Below are 25021 nucleotides of genomic sequence, written 5' to 3'. Positions count from 1 at the left end.
GCCTCCTAAGTGCTAGGGTTACAGCAGCTATTGCCTCTTAATAAGCACCCATTGTGCCAGCTCTGAGTCTGAGGCCTGACGGGCCACCCCGGAGTCAAGGTATTTATTTGTCTGCGGATGAGGAGAGTCGCGGGGCCTGCTGCTGGGAAGAGGCCAGGGTGGCTCTCGGGCTGACGTCTCCCGTCTGCCCTGCTGGCCCTCAACACTGGCTCCGGCAGCGACCCGCGGCCCCGCCATCGCTCCACCTGGGCCCCGACTTCTAACCCCTGTGGTCAGAAGTCACTTAATTTGGGCATTTTACCTTTCCGATTATGACTCAGGAGATGTAGAAAATAAAACAAACGTTGGCAAAAAGCTCCGCTCCTCACCCACAGGGCTCGCCCGCCGCTCATGGCCGTGACTCGTGGTTGAGACAGAATCTTAACAAGATCAGCTCTCTGATGGCGCAGACTGACTAGGAAGAATTTGTTTAAAGGGGGCTGACCTCTGGGACGGGCCGAGAGTCACCAGACGTGGCGGGAAAACCGTACGGAGCATCTGTAAGACCCAAACACCCCGGCCCAGACACGCGGGAGCCACGAAAAGAGGCCCTCGCCTGGAGGGGAAATAGAGTGGGGGGTCACCGGGACGGGGGCCGCGGGGGCACAGCACAGCAGCTTCAGCCTGTGGTGCCCTTCGGCCGGGCACTGTGGCCCGCGCCTGGAATCCCAGGGCTTGGGGGGCTGAGACAGGACGGTCGCGGGTTGGAGGCCAGCCTCAGCAACTTAGCGGGACCATTTCGAGGTAAAAAATAAAATAGGGCTGGGGGTGTAGCTCAGAGGGGGAGTGCCCTTGCGTTCAACGCCCTCCCCCCCAAAAAAAATAAAATAAAGAGAGAGAGGGCAATTCAACAGCGGTCTTTACCCTCCTCCCCATATCCACAGCCTCACACCACAGGACAGGCTGTCAGCCCCCCTTCCAGGAGGGGACCCCAGAAATAGGAAAATCTCAGACCTGCCCCAGGGCCAGAGAGGAACGGGCCAAAGAGAATCACTGGCCGTATTATTACTTCGCCGTTTTTTTCTTTGGGGGATGGCGGTGGCCCTGGGGATGGAATCCAGGGGCATTCTACCTCTAAGCTACACCGCAGCCCCGTTTTGTTTTAATTTTGAAACAGGGTCTGGCACGGTTTGCTGAGAGCCTCATTCCTTGGCAAGACCATCCTCAAACCCGCGATCCTCCTGCCTGAGCCTCCCAAGGACTGGGATTCCCAGCGTGCGCCACCCCACCCGGCTTCGGGTCCCCTGGACAGACACAGGCCGCCGAGGCGCCAAGCTCACGGGGCAGCGGGAGGCAGAGCAGCGGGCCAGCCCACCGCCCTCCTTGGGCAGCTGCCGAGGAGACACTGGCAAATCCAGGCGCCCCCGGAGCGCGCGGCCTCCTCCGCCCAGGAATGCCAGGCCTCCGGCCCCCTTTAAGGAGCTCCCTGCCGCCCAGGGGAGCGCCAGTCTTAATTTTAGCTTGGAGCCCAGCCACGCAGGCTTTAGGGGAGGCAGCTGAAGCTTTGCAGGGCAGCTGTCAGCTGGGTGGGGCCTGTCCAGCCGGCGGGGCACAGGCCTGGGGACCCTGAGCCGAGCTCTCTGCACCCCGTGCTCCCAGCCCCGCCGGCCGCGGCTCCCGTTTCCCCCCCAGTAACACCATGATGGAGGAAGAGAAAACCGATCTGGAAGCCCAGATCATCAGAGACATCCACTGTAAAGAGATCGACCTGGTGAACCGAGACCCCAAAAACATAAACGAAGACATCGTCAAGGTAGGCTGGGCCTGGGGCGGCGGGGCGGGGGGGCCCCCCCAGAAACCGTGCTAATCTGTCTTCTCCACGGCTCCCCCCAAACAAATACACCAGCACGGCCTTGCAGCCCCCCACCCCCAAGCCCACCTCCGCTCCGGAGAACCTGTAGCCTGAACCACAGCGAAAAAGCCGCCACCTGTCTGTGCCCAACTCGGGTGTCGGGCTGGGGAGCTGAATTACAAAGAAAAATGGCCCTGCAAGCCCAGGGTGCCAGTCGGCGCTGGCCTTTGGCCCCGCTAGGACACAGCGCCCGGGTCCTCGCTGGCGGGGCCAAAGCCTCCTGCCCACCCGGGGAGCAGGAGCGGCCTCCTCACACCGGCCTCTACACCGGCCTCTACGCTTAACACAGCCTCCACCCCGTTAAAAAAGAGGGAGCTTTTTAATTACTTTTTGCTCCTGGGGACTGAACCCAGGGGTGTTCTATCTGCAGGCCACATCCCCAGCCCCGTTTATTTTTTATTTGGAAACAGGGTCTCGCTAAGTTGCTTCGGCTGGCTCCAAACCCGCCATCCTCCGGTCTCAGCCTCCCAAGTACTGGGATGACAGGCGGGGGCCACCACGCCCGGCTCAGAGAGAGTCTTGTAGGGGAGAATCCTCAGGTCAGGGGCCCCAGGCACCATTACGGACACAAGGACCCCGAAGGGGGCAATGCCGGGACTTTTGTGTTGAATACGCAGGATCTCAGAGCTGCTTCATTGAAACACAGGTGTGATATAACCCAAGATACAATTTTTACGTAAATAGTATTTTTACGTAAATAGTAGCCTAGCCATTTACTACTATTATCAAATATAGATTGCTCACAATTGTGGGTGTTATGCCTGTGTGTGTGTGTGTGTGTGTGTGTGTGTGTGTGTGTGTGTGTGTAGTACTGGGGATAAAGCCCAGGGTCATTCTACCCCTGAGCTACACACCTAGCCCTTTTTTTATTTTTTGATTTTGAGACAGGGCCTCACTGCGTTGCTGAGGATGGTCTTGAACCCGCGCTCCTCCTGTCTCAGCCCCCTACGTCCTGGGATTGCAGGCGTATGCCAACGCTTTTTACCTTTTTTGCATGACAGTCGCATGAACAGTCTGAGCCCTAGTTATCTCTTTTCAAAGTGGACTATATTTTGAGCCAGGTGTGGTGGCACCAGCCTGTAATCTCAGTACTTGGGAGGCTGAGACAGGAGGATTGCAGGTTCAAGGCCAGCCTCTGAAACTTAGCAAGGCCTTCAGCAACTTAGGGGGAGCCTGGTTCAAAATTAAAAATAGGGCTGGAGATGTAGCTCAGAGGTAGAAGCGCCCTGAGATTAATTACCAGTGCCACAAAAGAAGAGAGAGGAAGATGGGGAACAAGGAAGGGAGGAAAGGAGAGAAAGAGAAAGAGAAAAAGGAAGGAAGGAAGGAAGGAAGGAAGGAAGGAAGGAAGGAAGGCATGGTGGCACACGCTTTTAGTCCCAGTACTTGGGAGACTGAGACAGGCGGATCGTAAATTCCTGGCCAGCCTCGGCTACTTTGTGAGGCTCTCTGCAACTTTATGACACCCTGTTTTCAAATTAAAAAATGGGCTGGAGGTAGAAGGCCCCTGGGTTCCATCCTCAGCACCACAAATAAATAAATAATCAATTTTAACCCTGTAATATCCAAAATAGTACCACTTCAACATCTAAGCAACGTAAAGCAACTATAAAGGTGCAGTGTTTCTTCACCCTGAAACCCGGCACGTGTCCTGCTGAGGGCACATCTCCGTTCGGGCTCCGTATTTTCCTCAGGAATGTTTGTTCTGTAAATTTATGGTGGAAAAACCGATCCATGCATCCAAATTATTCCAAACACTCTCAGAGTTGTCCTATTCGCCGGGCGTGTGGAGCACACTTGTCATCCTAATACTTGGGAGGCTGAGACAGGAGGGTCGCAGGTTCGAGGCCAGCCTCGGCCACTGAGTGAGGCCCTGTTTCAAGATAAAGGATAAAAAAAAAAAAAAGAGGGGCTGGGGGTGTAGCTCAAAGGTAGAATGCCCTTAGGCTCAATCCCCAGTACTGTCAAAAAAAAAAGAAAATATAAATAATCAAATATATAAGTAAATAAATGTTTCCTACTATAGAGTCGAGGATCTGATTTTACATTCCAGGGGAAATTAAACAGAACTCACCGTTGTCCGGCTGCCCTTAGCCAAGTGGAGGGTGCTTTGTGCTGCAGGCTACGGGCGAGGGCTGGACGGGTCAGGGCTGTTTCTCCCACCTTCTCCTCTCTTTCCATTGACCCCAGGGGTATCCTACCTTCGAGCTACACCCCCAGGCCTATTTTTATTCTTCTCAATTATTATTTATTTATTTATTTATTTATTTTGGGTCTGGGAATGAAACCCAGGGGCATTCGACCTCCGAGCTACACCCCCTGCCCATTTTTTATTCTTTAATCTTAAACAGGGCCTCACTGCCGGGGCGTGATGGCGCACGCTCGTCATCCCAGCATTCGGGAGGCTGAGACCTGGAGGATCGTGGTTCGCGGGCAGCCTCAGCTACTTAGCGAGGCCCTCCGCAACTCAGCGAGACCCTGTTTCAAAAGAAAGAATAAAAAATAGGGCTGGGGGTGTAGCTTGGAGGTAGAATGCCCCTGGGTTCTACCCCCAATACAGCAAAAATAAATAAATAAATAAATAAAATAAAGAATAAAAAACTGGGCAGGGGGTGTAGCTCGGAGGTCAAATGCCCCTGGGTTCCATCCCCCAGACCCACAAAAAAAAAAAAAAGCAAAAACAGGGTCTCACTAAGTGAGGGGGGGGCCTCACCACCATCCTCGGGTCTCAGCCTCCCGAATGCTGGAATGACAAGCGTGCGCCACCGCGCCCAGTTTTGTTTTGTTTTTTCTAAGTTTTTAGTTAGTGCATCTTCATGGAGTACAAGACGGTGGCGGCATACCCCGTTTCAAAATCAAAAATCAAACCGGGCCGTGGCTGAGGCTCGGAGGCGGCTCGCCCCGGGCTCCATCCCCGGCATCACAGAAGGGAAGAGGGGTGCAGGTCCTGAGCCCAGCGGGATCTCTGGGGCCAGGCGCGGCCCGGGGGGCTGACCGCACTGGGGGCTCTGAGCCGGGCGCCCCGTGAGCGGCGGACCCCCCTCCCGTCCCGCAGGTGGACTTCGAGGACGTGATCGCGGAGCCCGTGGGCACCTACAGCTTCGACGGCGTGTGGAAGGCCAGCTACACCACGTTCACCGTGTCCAAGTACTGGTGCTACCGCCTGCTGTCCACGCTGCTGGGCGTGCCGCTGGCCCTGCTCTGGGGCTTCCTGTTCGCCTGCATCTCCTTCTTCCACATCTGGGCCGTGGTCCCCTGCATCAAGAGCTACCTGATCGAAATCCAGTGCCTGAGCCACATCTACTCCCTGTGCGTCCGCACCTTCTGCAACCCGCTCTTCGCCGCCCTGGGCCAGGCCTGCGGCTCCATCAAGGTGCTGCTGCGGAAGGAGGGCTGAGGCTCCGGGGCGCGCCTTGGGGGCTGCGCCACTGACCCCCCGCCCGAGGGCACCCCGGGAGGGGAGCCCAGGAGAGGCGGCCACCCGGGCAGGCAGCCGGCCGCCCGAGTCTTGGCAGGAGCGCCCACCTGCCAGTCCCCGCCCGGGCCCAGAAAGGAACCAGTGACTGCTGGCCCGAGGAGGGCACCCCAATAAAGGGCTTCAGCTGCATTTTGGGGGGATACTGTGCTTTGTGTCTATGATGTTACTATGAGTCCCAATTAGCTACAGATACAGTGTGTGTGTGTGTGTGTGTGTGTGTGGTACTGGGGGTGGAACCCAGGTGCTTTTCTACCTCCGGGCTATACTCCCAGCCCCATTTTATACTTTATTTGGAAACAGGGTCTCACTAAGTTGCCGAGAGCCTCACTCAGTAGCCGAGGCTGGCCTCGAACCTGCGCGATCCTCCCGTCTCGGCCTCCCGAGCGCGGGGATGACACGCGTGCCCGCCACATTTTGCCGCATCTTACTAGTCCCCAAAGGCAGAGTGGAGGAGGCTTGCTCCTTTACTCCGGCAAATCCTAAAACCAGAACCGTTTTGTTTTATTTGTTTTAAGGTGCTGGGGATTGAATTTAGGGGCATTCTGTCTCCAAGTGACACTCCTGATTTTTTCTTTCTTTTTTTGTACTGGGGATTGGACCCAGGGGCATTTTACCTCCAAGCTACATCCTAGACCTATGTTTTTTTTTGTTGTTTTTTTTTTTGTTTTTTTTTTTTGTTTTTTTTGCAGTACTAGGGTTGAAACCCAGGGGCATTCTACCTCTAAGCTATGCCCCAGGCCTAGCTTTTTTATTTTTTATTCTGAAACAGGGTCTCACTGAGTTGCAAAGGGCCTCACCGAGTAGCTGAGGCTGTCCTCGACCTTTCCATCCTCCTGTCCTAGGATGACAAGCCTCCCAAGACCTGGAATGACAAGCCTGCGCCACCATGCCCGGCTGACCTATTTTATTTTTATTTAGAAACAGGGTCTCACCAGTTGCTGAGGCTGTCCTTGAACTTTCGATCCTCCTGTCTCAGCCTCCCAAGGACTGGGATGACAAGCGTGGGCCACCCGGCCTGGCCTGGGCTTGCATTTTCTTGGAACTTACCTGCTTTTTGGACATCTGCCCCGTGATCTTTGGGGGATTACTGCAAGATGACCTCGGTCTCCCTGGAGTAAGCCATGGGCATGGACAGGGGGGCTTGGGCCTGGGCTCGGGGTGCTCGTGCGCTGGACCCGCACCCGGAGCCCCTGAGCGAAGGGCCGGGCCTGGCCTCGGACCTCTGCCTCCCCCAATCACCAGCCTCTGTGCCCCTCGAGCACCCGGTCTCGGCCACGGGGCCGCCTGTAGCCGCCGCCCTTGGACGCTGTGAGGGTGAGTGGTCCTCTGTGTGCCCCCCCATCCCCCCAAAAATAAGAGAATGGCGTCCGGGCATGGCGCACGCCTGCGCTTGGGAGGCTGACACAGGAGGATCGCGGGTTCGAGGACAGCCTGGGCTACTTAGTGAGGCCCTCTGCAACTTAGTGAGACCCTGTTTCAGAATAAAGAATTAAAAAATAGGGCCGAGGGTGTCGCTTGAAGATTAGGATGTCCCTGGGCTCCATCCCCAGTACCACAAAAACAAAAACAAAATCAAAACCCTAGCTGGCTTCTTTGCAGAAATAAGGCAATCTTAAAATTCTTAAGAAAATGCAAGGACTCCAGAATAGCTTTAAAAAAAAAAAAAAAGCAACCTCGAAAATGAAAAGTAAAATTGGCTCATTCACACTTTTGGGTCCGCGGCTGGCTTTGAACCTGTGACCCTCCTGTCTCAGCCTCCCAAGTACTGGGATCGCACGTGTGCGCCGCCGCGCCCACCATCAGAAGCCCGGGACATTCTGGGAGACAAATCAGAAGGCTCCAATGAAGGAGAGGAGAGGTGGGGAGGAAGGAGGAGGGCAGCCCGGGAGGAGGGACAAGGGGCGGCCGGACCCTGCAGTCATGGGCTTTGGTTGAAGAAAGAGAAAAGAGTACTACAAAGCTCTCTGATATTGGGAGGCTGAGACCGGAGGATTGCAGGTTCAAGGCCAGCCATGCTGTTGAAAAGCACAAGTCAGTGGGCGTGGTGGCGCGTCCAGTCCTTGGGAGGCTGGGACAGGAGGATCTGCAGGCTCGAGGCCAGCCTCAGCAATTTAGCGAAACTCTCAGCAACCAAGCAAGCCCCTGTTTCAAAGAAAAATTTTAAAAGGGCTGAGAATGTAGCTTGGGGGGAAATTTCCCTGGGTTCCATCCCAGTATCACACAAACGTGGGGGGGAAATGCCGCTTATTTAGCTGGGCGTGGTGGCACGCGCATGGAATCCCAGTAGTTGGGAGGCTGAGACAGGAAGATTGCAGTTTCAGAGCCGGCCTCAGCAACTTAGTGAGACCCTGTTTCAACTAAAAATAAAATAGGAGCCGGGCGTGGTGGCGCAGCTTGTAATCCCGGCATTCGGGAGGCTGAGACCGAAGGATCGCGGTTCGCGGACAGCCTCGGCTACTTAGTGAGGCCCTCTGCCACTCAGTGAGACCCGGTTTCAAAATAAAGAATAAAAAATAAGGCAGGGGGTGTAGCTTGGAGGTTGAATGTCCCTGGGTTCCATCCCCAGACCCACAATAAATAAATAAATAAATAAATAAATAAATAAATAAATAAAAGGGCTGGGGATGCAGCTTGGAGGTAGAACGCCCCTGGGTTCAACCCCTAGTACACGCCCCCCCAGAAAAAAGACACGGTGTGGTGCCACCTGCCTGTAATTTCGGTACTTGGGAGGCTGAGGCAGGAGGATGACAGGTTCTCAAACAGACTCAGCAACCTCATGAGGGCCTCTGCAACTTGGCGAAATCCCGTTTCAAAATGAAGAATAAAAAATCGGGCTGGGGATGTGGCTCGGAGGCAGAATGCCCCTGGGCTCCATCCCCAGTACTGAGAAAAGCAGAAAGAGGGAGGGAGGGAGGGAAGAAGAAGGAAGAGGAGGAGGAGGAGGAGGAGGAGGAGGAGGAGGAGGAGGAGGAGGAGGAGGAGAGAGGAGAAGAGGAGGAGGGAGAGAAGGAGGAGAGAGGAGAGGAGGAGAAGATGAAGAGAAGGAAGAAGAGAGAAGGAGGAGGAGAGGAGAAGAGGAGGAGGAGGAGGAGGAGGTGAAGAAGACAGAGGAAGGAGGAGGGAGAAGAGGAGGAGGGGAGGGAGGTAGTGAGGGAGAGGAGACTTGTCGGGGAGGGAGGTGGGTGTGCGGCTTTGTGGAAGTGTCCTTGCTGAACCTCCAAAGTCCAAAAGTGTGTCTGGATGTTCCCGGGTGCTCCGGGTGCACTCGGCTGGCCAGATGCAGACAGCGCCTCTGATCAATAGTGTCCTGTATTTAATGAGTATTTCTTGGACATGGCCATGTCGTACCCACAGGCTGAACGGAACACTTAAGGACGTGTTTATCAGGAAAGCGAAACTTGTCGGGGCCCTTGGTGAATTGCTACTCTAAAAAAAAAAAAAAACAAAACAGAATATGCTCCGTAGCTCCCAGGCATCCTGGGGGCCCTTTTAGAAGTAAAGTGGGGGTGTTGTCACAGCCGCCCATGTTGCAAAAATGGAAATGTCCTCTCTTGTGGAAACAGGAGCGCAAGGAGGTAGGAGATTCTGAGGATCCAACCACCGTGGGGCTTTCTCTGAATTCGGCTGCTCCACTCTCGTGCTCTCTCTCTCTCTCTCTCTCTCTCTCTCTCTCTCTCTCTCTCTCTCCCTCCCTCCCTCCCTCCCTCCCTCCCTCTCTCTCTCTCTCTCTCTCTCTCTCTCTCTCTCTCTCACTCTCGCTCTGATCCAGTTCAGTGGTTTTTAATCACATCTCAAAATGGCTACCAATTCCAGAACATTTTCACCACCCCAAAAAGAAACCCCACATCCTAAGCAGTCATTCCCCATGTACCCAGAAGCCACTAATCCGTATTCCACGTCTACGGATTTGCCCGTTCTGGATATTTTATCTAAAGGGAATAAAATACTAGGTGGCTTTTTGCAACTGGCTTCTTGGAGTGATCATGTTTTTAAGATTCATCCACACCATAGCATGAATCAATTATTTAAACTATTTTTAATAGCTGAATGATATCCCATTGTTTATTTATCCATTTGTCAGTTGACAGACATTTTGCTTTTTCTGCTTTTGAGCTCTGGTAAGTCATGGTGCAATGAACACCACTGATACAAGTTTCGTGTGCGTCCCTTTTCCGTTCTCTTGGGTAAACACCAAAGAGCGAATATTTCTGGACCATGTGGTTAATTCTGTGTTTAGATTTTCGAGGGACTGTCAGACGCTTCCACAGTGACCGCATCATTTCCTTTCCCACCAGTTCCGTCTTCTCTACATCCCCGTCGACACGTGTCATTGTCCGTCCTCTGGCCTTTGGCCATCCCCATGGCTAGGAACTGGAGTCCCACTCTGGTTCTGACTTGCCTTTCTCTAATAAATAATAATGTTAGCCATCTTTTCATCTGCTTATTGGACACGTGCATATCTTCTTTGGAGAAAGGTCTACCAAAATCTTTGCCTATTTTAAATTTTGCTTCTGGTTCCTTTTCTATTTGTTTATTGTAAGAGTTCTTTATGTATTCTGTATACAGCTCCTTTCTCAGATAGATGAATTTTTTTCTTCCCTTCGGGTTGGTTTTCTTTGTACTTTATTGGTGGTATCCTTTGAATCACAACAGTCTAAAATTTTGATGGAGTTCAACTTAGCAATTTTTCCCTGACTTTTATCTTTGGTACTATATAGAAGAAACCATTTCCTAATTTGAGGTCAAGAAGATCTGAGCCGGTTTCATTCTAAGAGTCTTAGGGTTTTAGCGCTTACATGTAGGTCTCTGATGCATTTTGGATTAATCTTGATTTAGAGTTTGAACAACAATCCACCTTCATTCTTCTGCAGGTGTATATCTGGCAACATTTGTTAATGACATGATTCTTTCCCTGTGAGATTGTTTTAGCACCCGGGCTAAAAAAATCCACTGACCATAAGTGCAAGGGTTCACGCTGCACTCTTCCTTCTGCCCCATGATCTGTATGTCTGTCTATCCATGAGTCAGTACCACACTGTTTTGATTACTGGAGCTTGAGAATAGCTCTTGAAGTCAAACAGTATAAATAAACCGACTTTGCTTCTCCTTTTCAAGAGGCTTTAGATATTCTGAGTTCCTTCCATTTCCTTGTGAATTTTAGGATTGGCTTACCAATTTCTGCAAAGAAGCCAGCTGGAAGTTTGAGAAGGATTGCACTGAATCTGTGCCACAGTGTGGATAGTATTGCCATCATAACAACATGAAGTTTCCAATTCATGAACATGGGATACCTATTTATTTAAGTCTTTATTTCAACGGTATTTTGTAGTTTCCAGGACAGAAGACTTATATTTCTTTATTTAAACTGTTTCTATTTTATTCTTTTTGTGGTATTATACATGGAATTGCTTACTAATTTTATTTTTATTGTTTATCAGTAGTATAAAGAAACACAGGGCTGTTTCTGTAGGTCAGAGGTAGAGTGCTTGCCTGGAATGCACAAGGCACTGGGTTCCATCCCCAGTGCCAAAAAAATTATTTTGGGGAAGGGGAGTACTGGGAATGGAACCCAGGAGCATTCTACCTCTGAGCTTCACCCCGAGTCCTTTTCTATTTTTATTTTTTAAAAATAAAAGTTGCTGAGGTTGGCCTCAAACCTGTGATCCTCCTGTCTTAATGTCCTAAGTACTGGGGTTACAAGTGTGTGCCACTATGCCTAGTACAAGTGATTTCTTTCCTTTCCTTTTCTTTCTTTCTTTCTTTCTTTCTTTCTTTCTTTCTTCCTTTCTTTCTCTCTTTCTTTCTTTTTTGTAGCAATGTAGGTTGAACTCACAGGCATTCTTCCTCTAAGCTAAACCCTATTTTATTTTTTATTTTCGAACAGGGTCTTCCTAGGTTGCTAAGGTTGTCCTCAAATCTGTGATCCTTCTGTCTCAGCCTCCCAAGTACTGGGATTACAGGTGTGTGTGTGTGTGTGTGTGTGTGTGTGTGTGTGTGTGTGTGTGTGTTGGAGTTCCTTAGGACCTTCTATATACAAAACTGTATCATCTAAAAGTAGCTTTATCTCTTCCTTCCAATACAATACCTTGTATTTCTTTCTCTTTCCAAAATGCTTGTTCAAACATTAGCTTCTTGAGCTGGGCGTGGTTGTGCGTGCTTGTAATCCCAGCACTGGGAGGCTGAGACGGGCATCGCAGGCTCAAGGCCAGCCTCGGGACGTAGTGGGATTCCATCCACCTAGCAAGACCCTGTTGGAAAGTAAAGAACAAAGGATAAAAAATAAGATTGGATATAATGCCCCTGGGTTCAACGCCCAGTCACACACACACACACACACACACACACACACACACACACATACACACACATTCCCACCCCAAGTTCTCATTGGATTCCTGTGCAGGATGGTCCTAGAAGATCATTCCCTGCTCCTGGGGCCATTTTCTGCCAAGCTAGTTCCCCCACATGCTAAGGTCCGTGCACTCAAAGGTTTGCGCACTCTGAGGTCAGGAGGAGATTGGCGCCACCTCCCCGGGAGGCCCCGTCGCACTCTGAGGTCAGGAGGAGATTGGCGCCACCTCCCGGGAGGCCCCGTCGCACTCTGCTGTGCTCTGGAGGAGCCTGCGCTCTGCTCTCTCAGCCCTCCAAGTACCGGGACTCCAGGCGTGCGCCACAGTGGCCGGCTGCCTACCATTCCCACTCTCGACCCCAAGCCCAGAACCCTGGGGCTCCTGACTCAAGTGGTCCCCAATCCTACACTCACCACCTTTCTCAAGATCCCAGAATAAAGGAGAGAAAAAAAAAAGACACCGGAGTGAAAAAGTGCAGGTCCAGGGGCGGGGGTGGGGGAGAAGCCACCTTGTTGCGCAGAGCGGGAGTGGGGTCTGGGTAGTCGACGTGTATGCAGGAGCCCGGGGGGCACCCGGGGACGTCTGATGATGGAATCACTCCGCCACCGTCCCCCATAGAAGCCACCTCCCCATCCCCACCCCACATCACAATCCCCCACCGCCCTGAAGGTGTGGAGAGTCACAAAGGGGGTACCTTACACACACACACACACACACACACACACACACACACACACACACACACGCACACGGGCCACCAAGGGGCGGGCTGTCCTCCTGGCGCGACCCGGGCCGGCGGGTCACGCCGTGGACGGCTGGGAGCAGCTCCTCTGGCTGGAGCCGCGGCGGCTCAGCACGAAGGTGGACGAGTTGCTCTTGCGGCTCACGCTGGTCTCTCCGGGCCGGCCGCCCCTCCGGTGTCTGGAGGGGCAGCAGGGGAAGCGCTGCAGGAGTTCGTGGAAGAGGTGGCCCGTGAAGAGCATGTAGATCCAGGGGTTGCAGCAGCTGTTGAGGCTGGCGAGCAGCATGGCGATGATGAAGGCCGAGGCTGCGGGCGGGAAGAAAGGCCGGCAGGGCGTCACCGCTCCAGCCCCGCACCCACTGAGCGACCGTTGCCTAGCAACAGCATCGTCCGGGTACCACTGCCCGTATCACAGGATGGGGCGGTAAAGAGGTAACGCGGGTTGCCGGGCGTGGGGGCGCACGCTTGTCATCCCCCCGCTTGGGGGGCTGAGACAGGAGGACTGCGCAGGTTCGAAGCCAGCCTCGGCTACTGAGTGAGGCCCTGTTTCCAAATAAATAGAAAATAGGTCTGGGAGTATAGCCCTAGGTAGAAGGACCCTAGATTTGATCCCCAGCAGCGCGCGCACACACACACACACACACACACACACACACACACTCACACGCACACTCACAACACTCACACACTCACACACTCACACACACGAGTGTGCATGCTGTTGCCCCCAGAGACTGAGCACTTGAGCACACCAAGAAGCTTTGGTTCCCTAATCTTTTATCTTTTTAAAAAATTTTTTTTGGAGGGAGTGGTGCTGGGGATTGAACTCAGAGGCATTTTATGTCTAAGATACACTCCCAGCTCTTTATTTTTTTTTATTTTTTATTTTTTTTGCAGGTCTAGGGATGGAACCCAGGGGCATTTGACCTCCGAGCTACACCCCCTGCCCTATTTTTTATTCTTTATTTTGAAACTGGGTCTCACTGAGTTGCAGAGGGCCTCACTAAGTAGCTGAGGCTGTCTGCGAACCACGATCCTCCAGGTCTCAGCCTCCCGAATGCTGGGATTACAAGCGTGCGCCACCACGCCCGGCTCCCAGCTCTTTAAAAAAAAAAAAAAAAAAGCAAAGTTTCCTAAATTGCTGAGGCTAGCCTTGAACCTCCTGTCTCAGCTTCTCAAATATAGGCATTACAGGTGTGCGCCATCACACCAGCTCTGTCCCCTAATATTTAGTCCACTCTAATTTCTGGTTTAGGTACTGAGAATTTTTTTTTTTTTTTTTTTTTTTTTTTTGGTGGTACTGGGGATGGAACCCTTCTACCTCTGGGCTATACTCCCAGACCTATTTTATTTTTTTATTTGGAAACAGGGTCTCCTAAGCTAGTGAGGCTGGCTTTGAACCTGTGATCCTCCTACCTCAGCCTCCCAGTACTGGCATGAAGGCAGGTGCCCAGGCCTGGTTTTTTCCCCTGATCTTTACGTGGGGGTGACGGGGGTGTCCACACGGCCTGGGTCAGAGTGCCTGTCACACAGCGAGTGCCCAGCAAATGGCGGTCACTATGATGACAGTGTGCCAGGTACCAGGCAGACGCTGAGGACCCAGTTATAGATAAAACAAGAACACCACATGTGGGGCCGCCGTGGGTCGCGGCACAGACAAGTCACAGCCAGCGCCACAGACCTCTCCGAGCTGATTTCTTTCTTTCTTTTCCTTTCTTGGTACCGGAGACTGAACCCCAGGGCATTCTACCACAGAGCGACACCCTCACCCCTTTTTATTTGTAATTATCAGGGTCTTGCTAAATTGCTGAGGCTGGCCTGCGACCTGTGATCCTCTCCTCTCGGCCACCCATACCGGAATTCCAGGAGCGCACCCAGCCCGTTATTTCCATTTCAGAGAATCTGAAATCCAGGCTGGAGAAGGGTCGTGGCCCGAAGTCCTGTTGGACAGGGGCTGATGGCGACTGGAACCCGCAGGGGGGCCCCTGCAGGCAGGCCCGGGACCCCGCCCGGGGAGCGCAGGGGCAGCGGGCCAGCCCTCCACCCACCCGGCGCTCCCGCCACAGGGTCAGGGTGGGGTGGGGGGGGGCTACCTTCTTTGGGCGCGTCGGCGTCCCACACGCTCCACATCTGCACGAAGAAAAAGGGCGTCCAGCACACGACGAAGGCCAGCACGACGATGAAGGTCATCTTGACCGTGCGGATCTTGGCCTTGGAGATGAGCTGGACGCTGCTGACCCTCGCCAGCGCGCGGTCGCCCCCGGGCCCCCCGGCCGCCAGCGTCTTGAGCCGCAGGTTCTGCCAGATCTTGAAGCTGATGAGGCCGTAGCAGGTGGCCAGCGCCAGCACCGGCACCACGTAGACGGCCAGCGTGATCCAGGTGACGTAGGCCCGGGGGCCCCAGGGCTGGACGAACACGGCCCAGCAGTCGAAGACGCCGTCCGCCACCTCGCGCAGCGCGAAGATGTGCGCCTGCGGGGCGCTGGCCACCAGGCAGCCCAGCCAGGTGGCCAGCACGGCCAGGCGGTCGGCGCGGGCGCGCAGGGAGCGCAGCGGCCGGCAGATGGCCAGGCAGCGGTCGAGGGACATGAGCAGCAGCAGGTAGGTGGAGGCGAACATGCCCACCACCTGCAGGTACTTGACCAGGCGGCACAGCAGGTCCGGCCCGTAGAAGCGGAACGTGATGTCCCACAGCAGCTGCGGCAGCACCTGGAACACGGCCACCACCAGGTCGGCGATGCTCAGGTGCTTCATGAAGAAGAAGAGGCGCGAGGGCTTGCGGCGCGTGGTGCGCAGCGCCAGGAGCACGCACGCGTTGCCGCCCAGCGCCAGCAGCAGGATGAGGCCGAGCACCGCCACCTCCACGCGCGCCAGCGCCTCGTCGCGCCGCGGGGGCCCGGGGGCGCTGCAGTTGCTGGCGTTGGCCGCCGCCGCGCTCCAGTTGGCCGCCAGGGCGCCGTCCATGGTCCCCGCCGGCTCCTGCAGGAACCCCAACCCGACGGCGGGGCTCAGCGGCGCCCGGGGGCCCCCCAGCACCGCGGGGGTCTCCCCAGAATCCCCATCTGGGCGCGGAGGCCATACGGACCACTCCTCTCCGGGGTGGGGCCCACTGCCCCCGGCGGTTCCCCCAGAATGACCCCCCCCCAGGACCCTCAGCGCAGCCGGCTCCATGGAAGCCCTGCTGCAGCCCCTCTGGAGACCCCCCCCCAACAGCCACTTGTCAAGCGAGCCCAGCTCGGGGCTGCACTCCTCTGAGCTCGGCCCCAGCTCCTGCAAAGGCTGCCAGCTCCGGACCCCGTCCAGCTGCCCCTTCCCCGGGACTCCTGCCGCAAAGCCGCCCGCCGCCCGCAGGATCCCTGCCTGGCCCCCTCCAGCGGGGATCACCTCTGCTCCTCGAAGGGCCAGGAGCCCCAGCAGATTTTAACCCGACCCTTAAAATCCAGACCCTTAAAAACCTCTGGGCGCCAGGTGCCAAGGTGCACGCCTGTGATCCCAGCACTTGGGAGGCTGAGACAGGGGGATGGCCGGCCTCAGCAATGTAGCAAGACCCTGTTACACACACACACACACCCCCTCTGGGCGCACCCCCCCACACACACACACGTCTCCAGATCCCAGAGGCAGAGGCAGGTGCCCCCCCCCCCGCCCCCCGGGTGCGCAGGGCCCAGCTACCTGCACCGGGCAGCAGGTGGGCCAAAGTTGGCTCCCTGGGGAAGTTGCCGGGTCCCGGGAGGACGCCTTCTCGGGATGCTCAGGCTGCGGGCGCCGCTGGGCTGGGATGTCGCGGGGGGAGCCTCGCTGGGAGACCCCGGCTCGCAGCTTCACGGCGTGTGGACGGGCCGGGGCGAGGGAGGCAGGAGGGAGGCAGGAGGGAGGCAGGAGGGAGGCAGGAGGGAGGCGAGGAGGGAGGCGGGAGGGAGGCAGGGGGGAGGCAGGGGGGAGGCAGAAGGGAGGCAGAAGGGAGTCAGGAGGAGCGCAGCCCGCTCTTCTGCGGGCACCGGGCGCGCGGCCGCGTGGCCGCCAGGGGGCAGGAGCGGCCGGCCGAGCCCACGGAGCCCGGGGACAGCTGCAGGACAGCCCTAAATAAGGCCTGCTTTCTTCCTTTCTTGGAGAAATAGGAGGTGTAATGTTCTTCCCCAGTCGATTAAAAAGGCATTTAACTGACATCCCGAATTGAGGTTAATTTCCGCACTTTCCCCTCCCTTCCTCCTTTTTTTCCCTCTGTTTTCTTTCTTTCTTCCTTCCTTTTCTTTCTCCACCCCAAAACTCAAATAAGCAGGCCCTTGCTTTGGACTACTTTTGCTCAGATTACAATTAAAAAGAAATTAGACAGCCTCAGTTACTTAGTGAGGCCCTCTGCAACTTAGGGAGACCCTATTCCAAAAATAAAGAATAGCCAGGTATGGTGGCGCACGCTTGTCATCCCAGCATTGGGGAGGCAGAGACAGGAGGATCGCAGGTGGGCAGCCTCCGCTCCTTAGCGAGGCCCTTCGCAACTTAGTGAGATCCTGTTTCAAAAATAAAAAGACTAAAAAATAGGGCTGAGGGGTGTAGCTTGGAGGTACAATGCCTGTGGGTTCCATCCCCAGTACAGCAAAAGATAAAAAATAAAAAAGAGACTAAAAATTAGGGCTGGGGGTGTAGCTTGAAGCTAAAATGCCCCTGTTTTCCATGCCCAGTACCTCAAAAGAAAGAAAGAAAAAGAGAAAGAAAGGAAGGAAGGAAGGAAGGAGCTGGGTGTGGTGGCACACAGCATTCAGGAGACTGAGACAGGAGGATTGCAGTTCTGGACAGCCTCAGCTACTTAGTGAGGCTCCTTGGAACTCAGTGAGACCCTATTTCCAAATAAAGACTAAAAAATAGAGCTGGGGCTGTAGCTCCAAGGTAGATGGCCTTGGGTTCCATCCCCAGTGCCGAAAGAAAGAAAGAAAGAAAGAAAGAAAGAAAGAAAGAAAGAAAGAGGGAGGGAGGGAGGGAAAGAGAGAGGAGAGAGAGGGAAAGAAAGAAAAAAAAGAAAGAGAAAGAAAAAAAAAGAAAATGTGATTCTGTTCCTCTGTGGACCAAACACTAATATCGTAGAAGATAATATATTAAAGACGGCTTCTGCTTCTTTACCTCCTTGTGCTTTTTCTGTTCGGAAACCATTTTGTGAAGTAATTTACAGTGACCAAGAATTAAGGCAGAGAGGAGGGAAGAATTAAAAAAAAAAAAAGCAGGGCTCTGGAGTATATTAAATGCATATTTCCTCCTGACATTTCACTTCTCCCTCTTTTCATTACGTGGAGAGAATTGGATTAGCCCAGGACTGGGTTTCCTGAATCCACAATTAAAGACCCGTGCCAAGCCGAGCGTGGTGGCGCACGCTTGTCATCCCCGCGCTTAGGAGGCAGAGACAGGAGGATCGCGCAGGTTCGAAGCCAGCCGCGCGCGCTGGCTTAGGAGACCCTGTTTCCAAATAAAAATGTAAAAACAGGTCTGGGAGTGTAGCCCGGAGGGAGAAGGGCTTCCAGGAACCCCAGTACCACCAAAAAAAAAAAAAAAAGGCCCGTGCCAAGAGGTTCTGGGGACAGAAGTTCTCAGGGCCCTGATGCCAGGGGTGTGTGTGTGTGTGTGTGTGTGTGTGTGTGTGTCTGTCTGTCTGTTACTGGAAATTTAGCTCACAGGCTCTCTACCTCTGCCCTACACCCCCAGTCCTATTTTTTATTTTGATAGAAAGTCTCACCGAGTTGCTGAGGCCGGCCTCCAACCTGCGACCCTCCCGCTCAGCCTTCCAAGTACTGGGCTGACGGGTGCAGTGTACGCCCCTGTGCCTGGCTCAGGATTCTCAGTGGCCTTCCAGGGTGGGTGTGGGGATTCTGGCAGGTGGCAAGAGTTCTCTATTTCTTTGCCCTCGGGTGCTGCGTCACAAAACCATCCATTGTATCTGCCGTACAAATTATACATTAAAGATTCAGATTGTTCAAATGAGAATTAGGTGACTTGGGGGCAGGCATCGTCTTCTCCCTGGGCCTCAGTTTCCCCCCATGTAAAGTGAGAGGGGTGGTCAACATAACTACTGTCTGAGGTCCCATCCCTCTGTTTTTCTAAAATGTTCTGATGAGTGCCGTCTGAAAGCTTAGTACCAGCAGGTGACACACCCTTAACCCTCCGTGCCTGGATAAGAGGGGTTTTCCCTGAGAACCCCTGGAGGGTAAATCTGGGCAGGAAAACCCTGGGCTGGCGGAGCCCGGCCCGCTCTGCTTCCCCCTGGAAGAAGGCTGCCTTCGGGGCCAATGGCCCAGCCACCTCTCCAGGGCAGCTCCTCTGCCCAGGCGGCCAGCCCTGCGCAGACCTCGTGTGGCAAGCTGAGACCAACTCATCTAATTCGGATTCGCTTAGAGTCATTCGTCCTCCTGAAAAAGCTCAGATTTTTGTTTGTTAGTTTGGTGTTTTTGTTTTTTGTGTGAGGGGACTGCGGATTGAACTCGGGGCCATTCTACCTATGAGCTATACGCCTGACTCTATTTCACCATTTTTAATATTGACACAGTGAGGGTCTGGCTAAATTGCTGGGGCTGGTCTCAAACCTGAAGTCCTCCTGTCAGCCTCCCGAGTACCAGGCGTACAGGCGTGGGCCGCGGTGTCTGGCAAAAGCTGTTTTCTAACTCAACCTTCATCTGAAATAAGAGAGAGAGGGGCATATAGAGAACTTCATTTCCTCTCTTGTTTATTTCTCAGTATGTATAAAAGCCAGGCAGAGAGAAGAAGCACTATCAATTAGGGGCCCCTTTGAAAGCCATGATCCCAAAGTACGTGAGAGTCTTAGCCGGGAGGGTCAGAGGTTTGAGGCGAGTCTCAGCAATTTACTGAGATCCTGTTTTAAAGTCAAAAGTCAAAAGGCTGGGGGTATAGCTCAAAGGTGGAATGCCTCTGAGTTTCAGTACACCGCCCCCCCCCGCAAAAAAATAATAATAATAATAGTAGTTTTAAAAGAAAGCTAGGTTTTGAAGGTTCAGAACACATTCACCAGGAAGCCAAGAAAGAAAAGGCAGAGCTCTCAGGCAGTATTAGTCAGCGTTGTGCTGCTACAACCAAAATACCTAGCATGAGCGATGTAGAGGAGGAGGGATGCCTGTAGGCTCGTGGTTTCAAGGTTCAGTCCATGGCTCGCTGGCTCCATTGCTGTGGCCCGGCACAATAGGAAGGCCGTGGCAGGAGCTGCTCAGCTCCTGGCCAGAAGCAGAGAGGGAAGGAGAGGCCAAAGACGAGGAGATACAGGCCCCAGGAGCCAAGGCCAACCCTCGGTTAGGTCCTGCTTCCCACAGTCTCCTACCACCTCCCAGTCGTGTGTTCAGATACAAATGGATTAATCCCCGGAGGAGGTCAGAACCCTCATTTTATTTATTCAGCTATTTATGTGTGTGGTGCTGGGGTCTGAACCAAAGGGGCCTCTACCTCCAAGCTACACTCTCAGCCCTTTTTAAATTTTATTTATTTGGAAACAGTGTCTCGCTAGGTTTCCAAAAGCCTAAGTTGCTGGGGCTGGCCTCAAACCTGCGGTCCTCCTGTCTCAGCCTCCCAAGTACTAGGATTACTGGTACCAGTACTAGCACCACTGTGCCTGGCCCTAAGTGCCCCACCTTTAAACACTGCTGCGTTGGGGACTGAGCCTTCAGTCCATGAGTCTTTGGGGACACTTCATATCCAAGCCACAAGAGAGTGGTAGAATAGGCAGGTGTTGCTGGGGGGTGGAAGACAAACCATTCCACGTGGCTGGGATGAATTGCTAGGTGCCTGGTTTATCATCGGAAGACTCAGTCACTCAGTGTTCTCAAAGTGTGGGAGGGAGGGATACTTTCCTGTTGATACTCAAGATGCCAATGGAGCTGTGAGCGGCCCTTGATGTTAAGGTGAAAACACAGTTCTTCCTTCGTTCTGGAAGCCAGGCATGGTGGGGCCTGTCATCCCAGGGCTTGGGAGGCAGAGAAAGGAGGGTCACGGGTTTGAAGCCAGCCTCAGCAACTTAGAGATAACCTGTTTCCAAATTTAAAAATAAAATTATAGGGCTGGGGGTGTAGCTCAGAGGTAGAATGTGCCTGGGTTCAGTCCCCAACACCTAAAAATAAAATCAGCCTTAGAGCCGGGCGTGGTGGCGCACCCTTGTAATCCCAGCGCTTGGGAGGCTGAGACGGGAGGATCGCAGGTTCACAGCCAGACTCAGCTACGTAGTGAGGCCCTCCGCAACTTAGTGAGACCCTGTTTTCAAATAAAAATAAGGCTGGGGGTGCAGCTCAGAGGTAGACTGACCCTGAGTTCACCCCGCAGTACCACAAAAACAAAACAAAACCAGCCCTAGTTTTCTTTCTTTCCTTTTCGTTTTATCGAAGAGAAAGTGGGGTGGCCGAGGTTTGGGGAGACAGTGCGGGGAAGGTGGGCTTCTGGAAGGATTCTCAGCAGAACGCCATCCTCAGGCGGTGGGCAGCACACACCTGCAATCCCAGGACAGAGGCAGAACACCCCGGGGCCAGTCCCTAGGACCGAACCCCCAGCAAACCAACCCCCGGGTCTGTGCCTCAGTGGGAACACTGGTGGCGGGGGCTGGGAGAGCTATGGCGTTGATGGAATTGAGAGAGGCCGCGGGCGTGGCCCCGGGGAGCACACCGGAGGAGCCAGAGTCCTCCAAAGAGAGGGCGCCACTGCGACACACAGCTACAGAGCTCTGCAGAGACTGAGCCACAAGGGACTGTCTTGGTGCACGGGGGCGAGCGAGCCAGGGCCGGAGGCCGGGCGGGTTGACTGCTGCTCCTGGAGCCAATGCTGTCAACGAAAGGTCCTGGCCTTTCTTGCACTGTGTGTGTGTGTGTGTGTGTGTGTGCGTGTGCATGAGTGTGTGAGTGTGGTGCTGGGGAATGAACCCAGGGATATTCTACCTCTGAGCTATACCCTAGGCCTTTTTATTTTTATTTTATTTTATTTTAGCGGTACTGGGGACTGAACCCAGGGGCATTCTACCTCCAAGCCACACACCCCCAAGCCCTATTTTTTTAATTCTTTTTTTTGTGTGTGTGATACTGGTGGATGGAACCCAGGGGCTTTTCTACCTCTGGGCTATACTCCCAGACCTATTTTCTATTTTATTTGGACACAGGGTCTCACAAAGTTGCTGAGAGCCTCACTAAGTAGCCGAGGCTGGCTTCGAACCTGTGCGATCCTCCTGTCTCGGCCTCCCAAGCGCGGGGATGACAAGCGTGCGCCACCACGTCCGGCTATTTTTTTTGTTCTTTATTTTGAAACAGGGTCTCACTAAGTTGCGGACGCCCTCACTAAATACTAAGGCTGGCTTTGAACCTGCAATCCCCGTGTCAGCCTCCCAAGTATGGGAAGTACAAGCGTGCGCCATGACGCCTGGCTAATTTTTTTAAACTTTGTAACAGGGTCTCACTCAGTAGCTGAGGCCCACCTCCAACCTGTGATCCTCCTGTCTCAGACTCCCAGGTACTGGGATCGCAGGCATTGACCGCCGCCCTGCGTGACGGCAGTCCTCTTACTGCTGGCAAACATTCCCCTCGCCTTCTTACCTCTGCTGTTGTTCACCTGGGGCAGGGCTGCCAGGACATGGCTGCCCTGGGGCCCCCGGGGCTGTGTGGGTCAACAAGACTACGAGCAAGCACTAAACAGCTGAAGAGCGTTCCCGCAACAGATTTTACCAGAAGGTTCCCAAGACCTTCCCAAAAATATACTGGAAGCACATTCCTGTAATCCCAATATTCAGAAGGCTGAGACAGAAGGATCACACATTCAAGCCCAGCCTCAGCAATTTAGGGAGACCCTGTTTAAAATACAAAATAGAAGCCGGGCGTGGTGGCGCACGCTTGTCATCCCAGCATGGGGGAGGCTGAGACCAGAGGATCGCGGTTCGCAACCAGCCTCAGCTACTTAGTGAGGCCCTCTGCGACTCAGTGAGACCCGGTTTCAAAATAAAAAAAATAAAATAGGGCTTGGGGGGGGGGAGTTCAGGGATAGAGTGCCCCTGAGTTCAATCCCTGGCACCTCAATCCATCAGTAATAAAATAGGGCTGGGTTGTAGCTTGGAGGCAGAATGCCCCTGGTCTCCAGCCTCCGTACCAAGACCTGCCCGAGGTCCCGGCATGATGCAGGTTTAACTGGGCAAAAGGCAGTCTCCTGCCTGGGACAGCCGTCTCCCGCCTCGTGGCCGGGATGGGAGCCAGGGGCGGCCATTGAAAGTTCTGGAGACACGGCTGCCTCTGCCCTGGGGAGGCAGGCAAGGGGGCGAGCGGCAGGAACAGTCCTGGAATCCCCATCACCCTGAGGTCAGGGTGGCGCTCGGCCAGGAACGCGCGGGAACGGGGAGCTCCTGCCCGCTCCGAGGACGCAGCAGCCCAAGGCGGATTCCAGAGAACTGATGGCTTCCAACAGAAGGTCTCGAGCCCCCGGCGGCTCCGCCCTCCTCCTCCACCAGCTCCAACAGACTCTTCATTTTTCTTTTTTATTAAAAAAAAAAAAAAAAGGAATAGAAAAGGCATTTTTTTCCCTGAAGGGCAGCCCGGGGAAGCCTGCCTTCTTCCCAGGTTACTGAGCATATCTTGATAGAATGGAATGGAATCTTTTCTTTTTTTCTGGTCTGTTATGCACCAACACTCATTGCATAAATATGTCCTCAGGCACCTACTGTGCGCCCGATGAGGTCACCCCCGGAACCGGAGGCTGTGTGTTACTTTGCAGTTGAACTTGACCAACCAGGGAAAACAAGGAGAAAGCCCAGAATCCCTGTTTTTCTTTCTCCTTTCTTCCTTTCTTCTTTCTTTCCTTCCTCCCTCCCTCTGTCTCTCCTTCCGTCCTTTCCTCTCCTTTCTTCCTTCCCTGAACTACACTCCCAGCCCCCTTTTTTTTTTTATTATTTTATTTGGTGGTACTGGGGTTCCTGGAAGCCCTTCTACCTCCGGGCTACACTCCCAGACCTACTTTATACTTTTTATTTGGAAACAGGGTCTCTTAAGCCAACGCGGCTGGCTTCGAACCTGCGCGATCCTCCTGTCTCCGCCTTCCAAGCGCGGGGATTAGTGTGCCACCACGCCTGGCTATTTTTTTTATGGTGAAACAGAATCTAAGTTGCTGAGGCTGGTCTCAAACCTGTGATCCTCCTTTCTCAGCCTCCCAAGTACTGGGATCAAAGGCCATCATGCCTGCCTCTGAGTTCCTGCCCTGCAGAGTTAATTACAATCTCACTGTGGATGTGCTGCCCTGTGGCTGTGGGAAGGGGTCCCCGCGCCTCCCTGGCCTCAGGTCTTCTCCCTTTACATGAGGGTATTGGTGCCTGTAATCCCAGCATTTGGGAGGCTGAGACAGGAGGATCTCAGTTCGCGGCCAGCCTCAGCTACTTAGTGAGGCCCTCCGCAACTTAGTGAGACCCTGTTTCAAAATAAAGAATAAAAAAAATAGGGCAGGGTTGTAGCTCAGAGGTTGAATGCCCCTGGGTTCCATCCCCAGACCCACAAAAATAAATCATAATCATAATTATAATAAAGCAAGAGCCTAGGCTGAGGTGCTCTGCAGACAGCAGAGGAGGGTCCCTGGAGCTGGCTCCTTGCAGGCCCGCCTTGGAAGAACGCCCAGCCCCTGGAATGGGGGCGGTATGGGGGAGCTCCCGGGTCCTGGGGTTCGGCCTTGATAAAGCTACATCCTAACTACGTTACCTTGAGTGACAGCCCCTCTGCCCCTCAGGGATGATAGCTTGCAACAGAGATGATATGATTCGTAGCGTTTCAGTTATTCCAACCGTACAAGTTGCCTCCTCCGAAGTGGTGTATGGCCGGGCGTGGCGGTGCACACCTACAATCCCAGTGCTTGGGAGGCTGAGGCAGGGGGGTCACAGGTTCAAGGTCAGCCTCAGCCACCGAGCAAGACCTTGTTTCAAAACAAAAAATAAAATAGGGCTGGGGATGTAGCTCAGAGGTGAAATGGCGCTGGGTTCAATCCCCAGTTACACACACACACACACACACACACACACACGCACACGTAGGGGGTGGAAACAATAACAGGCATTTCACCCATGTAACTACAGCTCGAGGTGGGACTTGGCAGGACAGCTCATCTCCGTTCCTTCCAACATCTGCTGGATGATGGGGTGGCCGGGATGGCCTCGTCGTGCACAGGGAAGCTTGGTGGCTGCAGGTGAGTGGCCGTCAGCGCCGGCTGTCGGCTGGGACCCTAGCTAGGGCCGTGCGCAGGGGGCCTGGCCTGCCGCACACGCCGGACGCTCGACTGCAAAGAGAAAGGCAAAGTCAGAAAAGGGACACAGAGTGCTGGGCGCGGTGGCACACGCCTGTCATCCAGGACTTGGGAGGCTGAGGCAGGAGGACAGCAGGCCTCAGCAACCTAGTGAGCCCGTTTGAACACACACACACACACACACACACACACACACACACACACACACACGAAAGGCTAGGGATGTAGATTGGAGGTAGACTGCCCCTGAGGGGAAACCTTTGCAAATGACAAGTCATTGTGGCCTTCAGGAAGAGTCCGATGTCTTTGGGGTCAGTGAGGATGGTTCC

General features: G+C 54.0%; 2 protein-coding genes across 2 annotated transcripts; one reads left to right on the top strand and one right to left on the bottom strand.

Moving 5' to 3' along the window:
• Window positions 1-1678: 1678 nt before the first annotated feature.
• Window positions 1679-5288, top strand: CAV3 (caveolin 3; the record flags this gene model as incomplete). Its single annotated transcript, XM_080718068.1, has 2 exons — window positions 1679-1792; window positions 4947-5288. The coding sequence occupies 2 exons, from the start codon at window positions 1679-1681 to the stop codon at window positions 5286-5288; spliced, it is 456 nt and encodes a 151-aa protein (XP_080574194.1).
• A 7231-nt stretch (window positions 5289-12519) lies between these two features.
• On the bottom strand, window positions 12520-15425 carry OXTR (oxytocin receptor; the record flags this gene model as incomplete). Its single annotated transcript, XM_080718200.1, has 2 exons — window positions 12520-12767; window positions 14555-15425. The coding sequence occupies 2 exons, from the start codon at window positions 15423-15425 to the stop codon at window positions 12520-12522; spliced, it is 1119 nt and encodes a 372-aa protein (XP_080574326.1).
• Window positions 15426-25021: the final 9596 nt, after the last annotated feature.

This window comes from Muscardinus avellanarius, assembly GCF_963383645.1.
Source record: "Muscardinus avellanarius genome assembly, chromosome: 22".
Lineage (NCBI taxonomy): Eukaryota > Metazoa > Chordata > Mammalia > Rodentia > Gliridae > Muscardinus > Muscardinus avellanarius.
Note: the sequence above shows the minus strand (reverse complement) of the source record. Positions and strands in the feature narration are given on the sequence as shown.